Source organism: Natator depressus, chromosome 14, assembly GCF_965152275.1.
Source record: "Natator depressus isolate rNatDep1 chromosome 14, rNatDep2.hap1, whole genome shotgun sequence".
In the NCBI taxonomy this organism is placed as follows: Eukaryota; Metazoa; Chordata; order Testudines; family Cheloniidae; genus Natator; species Natator depressus.
In genome coordinates, this window is record NC_134247.1 from 47,760,141 (window position 1) to 47,765,878 (window position 5,738).

The window sequence follows — 5,738 nt, forward strand, 5'->3', positions numbered from 1 at the left end:
GACCAAACTTCCTTCCCCCCGGAGTCTGTCCTGGGCCCTGTGTTTGGCACGCTGGTCCCTGTCCCCTGCCCAAACCCACTGCCTCCTGTCCGCATTGGCACCAACTTGTCCCCCACAGCTAACGCACGGGGTGTTCACACTGCCCCCGGCAGGAGGGGCCGGGCACTGGAGGGGCTGGAGAGGGGCTGGCCTGGGACCCAGGAGCCCTGGGGTCATTCCCGGCCCTGCCACAGACTGTGTGTGACCCTGGGCCAGTCACTGACTTCTCTGGGCCTCACGGGAGCTGGGGGGGGGGGGGGGGAGGAGGCAGCGGAGATGGGGAGGGGCTCAGAGACGTGGGGCCAGAGATGCCCCTTCGGGAGATCGATGGTGGGAGTAGCTGGGAGGCCGAGCTGTGCCTGACCCATGGAGACTGAGCCCCCTGCTCTGGTGGGGTGCCTGGGGGGCAGAGCTCAGGCCCATGGAGGTGGGGGTGGGGGAAGCTCAGAACTTCTGCCTGTGGGGCCAGCCCCCAACCTTCCACTGGGCCTAAATTTATCCACAACCAGAGACCGCCCCACAGACCCGGCCTGCCCCAGCCAGCAGCAGGGTGTCGAGGCACCAGGGGAAGGGGACGGAGGGTCCCAGTCCCATTGCTGGGGGCCCTGCTCTGGGGGGGGGCTGGTCCCTGGGCTGGCCCCGCTCTCTAGCTGCCCCAGGGCCATGGCAGGCGCCGAGCGAGTCCTGCAGCCCGACCCCAGACCCTGCTCTGCCCCCCACGAGGGAGAAGTATGGAACCGAGCCCTGCTGGGGCCGGCTCTGCCTGGCAACGGATGATGCTGCCCAGACCCGATGCTGCCTGGCCCCTGGGCTGGGGGTGCCCAATCCCCAGGGCTGTGGGCAGCGTCCTGGGGCTGGTGCTCGGAGCTGGGCAGAGAAGGTCTCAGGCTGGGGGGTCCCGACGACTTTCCAGATCTCTCCCTTCTGAGCAGCGATGGGGACTGGTCGGATCCTGGGGGCCGGGAGCTGCTGGGCTGGGGCTCTGCTCGTGGCACTGACCTTGCTGAGAACCCACCTGGCTCATTGCACGGAGCCCCCAGGTGAGCAGAGACCCCAGCGCCCCGGGGAGCCCTGTCCTGGGCAGGCGCTGGGTGTTTCCGGGGGGCGGGGGGGGTCAGACCCGACATGCCTTAGGGTCCCCTGTCCTGGTGTCCTGTCTGCTCAGTGTCTCCCCCGTTCTCTGTGTCTCCTCCCAGAGGTGCTGGGACGAGGGGGCTGGGGGCTGCCGCACCCCCCGGATTGAAGCGGTTTCCCTCACACACGGGGGTCACAGTTCGGGTCAATGGCTCTCAGCACCCCCCCCCCGTACACATGGGCCCAGCGGCCCCGCGCTCGGTGTTACCGTCACCTGGGTCCGGGGGTGGGGGGCGGCTACGGGTTCGTGGGCGCTCCCGGAGGATTTGGGTCCCCCCCGGGGGCAGCAGGGGGCGGGGCGGGGTGCCTGAGCCGAGCCGAGCCGAGCCGAGCCCGTCCCCCCCAGGGCGGTTCGTGTACCAGCAGAACGCGGAGTGTCTGTTCTCCAACGGCACCGAGCGGGTCCGGTTCCTGGACCGGTACCTCTACAACGGGCGGCAGATCGTCCACTTCGACAGCGAGCTGGGGGTGTACGTGGCGGACACGGAGCTGGGCCGGCCCGACGCCGAGCTCTGGAACAGCCAGCCCGAGACCCTGGGGGACGCGCGGGCGGCGGTGGACACGTTCTGCCGGCACAACTACGGGGTGGAGGCGCCTTTCACCGTGGCCCGGAGAGGTGAGCACGGGGGGGATTCCTCCGCTCTGCCCCCCACCCCCCAGTTATCTCCATGCTCCGGCTCTTGGCCGGGGGGGGGGCTGAGCTGCTCCTGCGCCGGGGGGGGCAGGGGCGGGGTCACGGGCAGGGGGCGGGGCACAGAGAGCGGGGGGGGCGGCGGGGGGCCGGGGTCACCCAGCAACAGGAGCAGGCGGGAACCCGGCGCTGGGGCGGGGACGTCTCCTCCCTTCGCCTTCCCCCCCGGCCCACCCCGGCCCCCCCGGGTCTGGCTGCAGCGCCCCCTCTCTGCAGGCCGCAGAGCCCCAGGCCCGGGTCAGTCTCGGGGGACTGACCCTCCCCCCTCCCAGCCCCCCCGCCCCTCTGGGGGTTCAGCCCCCAGCACCCCCCACTCAGACCCCCCTCGGGGCAGGCGGCTGCTGTGGCTCCTACCCCCCCCTGGGGTGGGCGAGGCCGGACGATGGGGCAGAACTTTCCCCTCCCCCCAACCCTGCCCCTCCCCCCTTGGGGTGCCCCTGGCAGGAGGGTGGGGGCAGCCCCTGGTCCCTGGGCTGAGACCCCGTTTCCCTGGGCCCGGAGGGTCAGACCGTCCCTGGCTCTGTCCCCATGGGGGTGACGGGACACAACTCCCCTGGGGCCCTTTCTGCTGATCCTGGAGCTGGGGCCTTTCCCTGGGGGACAGGGGGGTCACCCTGCTCTGTCTCCAGCCCCTATCCCAGCCCCTCCCCCTCTCTCCCCCCAGTTCAGCCCAAGGTGAAAGTTTCCCCCACGACATCGGGGTCTGGGTCCCACTCCCGCCTGCTGGTTTGCTCCGTGACGGGGTTTTACCCCGGGGGGATCGAGATTAAGTGGTTCAAGAACGGGCAGGAGCAGACGGCCGGGGTGGTGTCCACGGAGCTGCTCCAGAACGGAGACTGGACCTTCCAGATCCTGGTGATGCTGGAGATGAGCCCCCGGCACGGGGACGTCTACACCTGCCAGGTGGAGCACGTCAGCCTGCGGGACCCAATCACCGTGCACTGGGGTAAGAGCCTCTGGGTGTGGGGCAGCCCCTGACCCTGCAGGGGCACCCCTCACTCTGTGGAGCCCTCGGAGGATGGGCCTGGGGCAGAGCACTCACATGAGCCCTTCTAACCCAAATCTATCAACCTGGGCTGGGAGCTCACTTCCACGGGCTCCAAAATGCTGTGTAGACACAACCTGAGTGGGGCAGTGTTAGGGTTTCCTCCCCACTCTGAACTCTGGGGTACAGATGTGGGGACCAGCATGAAAGACTCCCTAAGCTTATATTCCACCAGCTTATGTTAAAACTTCCCCAAGGCACAAATTCCTTCCCTTGTCCTTGGACAGTATTGCTGCCACCACCAAGTGATTTAGACAAAGATTCAGGAAAAGGACCACTTGGAGTTCCTATTTCCCCCAAATCTCCCCCCAAGCCCCTTCACCCCCTTTCCTGGGGAAGCTTGAGAATAATCTACCAACCCATTGTCTTTAATAAAAGTACAGACCAGACCCTTTATGGTTAGGACACTAAAATGAATTAAGTTTTTAAAAGAAGAACTTTATTATAAAGGAAAAAGTAAAAGAAGCACCTCTGTAAAATCAGGATGGAAGGTAATTTTACAGGGTAATAAAAAGGTTTAAAACACAGAGGATTCCCCTTTAGGCTTAACTTTACAAAAACAGGAATAAACATCCCTCTTAGCATAGGGAACATTTACAAGCTAAAACAAAAGATAATTTAACACATTTTTTGCTATTACTTACAATTTTTGTAATTTTAGATGTATCATTTTAGTAGGAGCTGGGTTACCTGCTTGGTTTTTTTCTTTGTCCCAAGAGGGAACTAAACAAAGAGCACAAAGAAAACCTTCCCTCCACCCCCATTTGAAAGTATTTTCTTTCCCCATTGGTCCTTCTGGTCAGGTGCCAAGTAGGTTAATTGAACTGATTAACCCCTTACAGGTAAAGGAGGGATTTTATGCTACCCTTAGCTGTATGTTTATGACAGGCAGTGACAGGGCTGGGAAAGGAGAAAAGTCTCCATAATTATGACTGGTCTGGAGAAGGGAGATCACAGCACAAGGACAAGGGGACACTCAGTGGAATGGAAAGGGGGCAAATTCACACCTGGTAAAAGGAAGGACGTTTCCCACACACTGTGTAATTGGCCTGTGGAACTCACTGCCACAGGATATAACTGAGCCCAAGAACAGAGCAAGGTTCACACAGAGACGGGCTATTTCTGTGTCTCACAGACTATCCAGGGCTAGACTCAGAGCTGTCCCTTGGGTAGGGCGAATAAGGGCAACCGCTCTGGGCCCTGCAGGCTGGTGCGACTGGCCAGCGTGGTCACTCCCGGCAGAGAGACAAATCTGTCACTTCCCCCCATGGGCCCCGCACCCCCCTAGGGACGGCCTTGGCTAGACGAGTTCATGCTGACAATGGACAGGGATATCAGACCTCACGCTGCAGGGTCTGAGCCGATCTCTGATAATCACAGACCAGGAGGAGCCCTGACTTGGGGCAGATTGTCCCACAGCTGATCCTGCGGGCTCTGCCCCGGCTGGCGCTGGTCACTGGCGCAGACGGGAGCCTGGCCCGGAGGCCCCTGGCTCTGACCCGGCCCGTTCCGTGTCCCTGTTTCAGAGGCGCAGTCTGACTCCGCCAGGAGCAAGATGCTGACGGGCGTCGGGGGCTTCGTGCTGGGGCTGATCTTCCTGGCACCGGGACTCCTCATCTACCTGAAGAATAAGAAAGGTGAATGGCTCCGGGTGGGGGCAGGGCACCAGGGTGTCTCTGGAGGGATGTGGGGCTGGGGGGGCTCAGGGGAATCTGGGGGCCAGAGCGGGGCTGGGGTCCTAGTGAGGGGCATTCCATGCCGTGGGGCAGGGGCTGGAGCTCTGACCCCCAGGATCCGGCTCCCCCCGCCCAGGGCTTTGACCATGTCTCTCTTTGTTTTTCAGGGCGCCCCATTCCCCAACCTTCAGGTAATTTCAATCCCCCTCCCCCCGTTAAACCCACCTTTTCCACACTGACCACAGGCTGCCTGGGACACCCGTGGGGCAGCTGCTTCTGCCCCTCGGCCCATGACACCGGCCCGGCTCAGCCCCGGGGCAGCTGGGCAATGGGGCTCTGGCAACATGGAGGAGGAGTCTGCGGGTCCCTCGGTCCCCGTTCAGGCCGATCCCCGAGCTGCTCCCGGGGGCAGAGGGTCCTGGGTCCTGCCGAGCATCGCCCAGTCCTGCGGCTGCCGGGCAGAGTCCCTGGGGGCGCCCTGGGGCCTGGCAGAGAAAATCCCCCGTCCCTCCCGCTAGCCCCACGGCCAGGGGCTGATTTCTCTCCCCTCTCCCAGCAGGGCTCCTGAGTTAGATCCTGGGCGTCAGACCCCCGGCCAGCAGGAGTTTCCGTCCGTCTCTCCCAGCCCCTCGCCCAGCCTGGAGAATGCAGAACCTGGGGCCGGTCCCTTCCCATCCCCATCTGCTCTCCGCGCTCTGCCCGGCTCCAGCCCGCGCTGTCTCCGCCTGGGGACCCGTCCCTGCCCCTCAGTCCCCGCAGGGCCCTGGGGCGACCCTGTCACGCTGTCGAGTGGTTCACGAGTGTGGGTACCAATCTCAGGGCACAGTTAGTACCCGGGGCACCAACCCCAAATTGGCTGAGTTCTGTCCTGAGATTTCACCAAAGTATCGGGTGTGAACTCCGCAGGCCCTGTAAGGATGTCACTGCAGAGCCACAGACAGTCCCCTTGGGCTCTCCCATCTGTCTGGCCACCCCGGCCAGCCTGCCCTTCTGATCGATCGATCGTCCCTTCCCCCACAAATCACAGCGATATTCGGGTCTCTCCCTGTCCCAAAGGACCAGTCGCTTTCCCCAGGTCAGTAGCACCTTCGGTCCCACTCCACAGACGACGCTTGTAGCCAATCCTGCAATAACCTCAGTAAAGACTTGTTAA

General features: G+C 63.2%; 1 protein-coding gene across 1 annotated transcript; it reads left to right on the forward strand.

Moving 5' to 3' along the window:
* The first annotated feature begins 915 nt into the window (after positions 1 to 915).
* On the forward strand, positions 916 to 5,738 carry LOC141998002 (H-2 class II histocompatibility antigen, E-S beta chain-like). Its single transcript, XM_074970607.1, has 6 exons — positions 916 to 1,079; positions 1,520 to 1,789; positions 2,529 to 2,810; positions 4,436 to 4,546; positions 4,753 to 4,776; positions 5,145 to 5,738. Exons 1-6 carry the CDS (start codon positions 974 to 976, stop codon positions 5,156 to 5,158), a joined length of 807 nt encoding a protein of 268 aa, XP_074826708.1. The 5' UTR covers positions 916 to 973; the 3' UTR covers positions 5,159 to 5,738.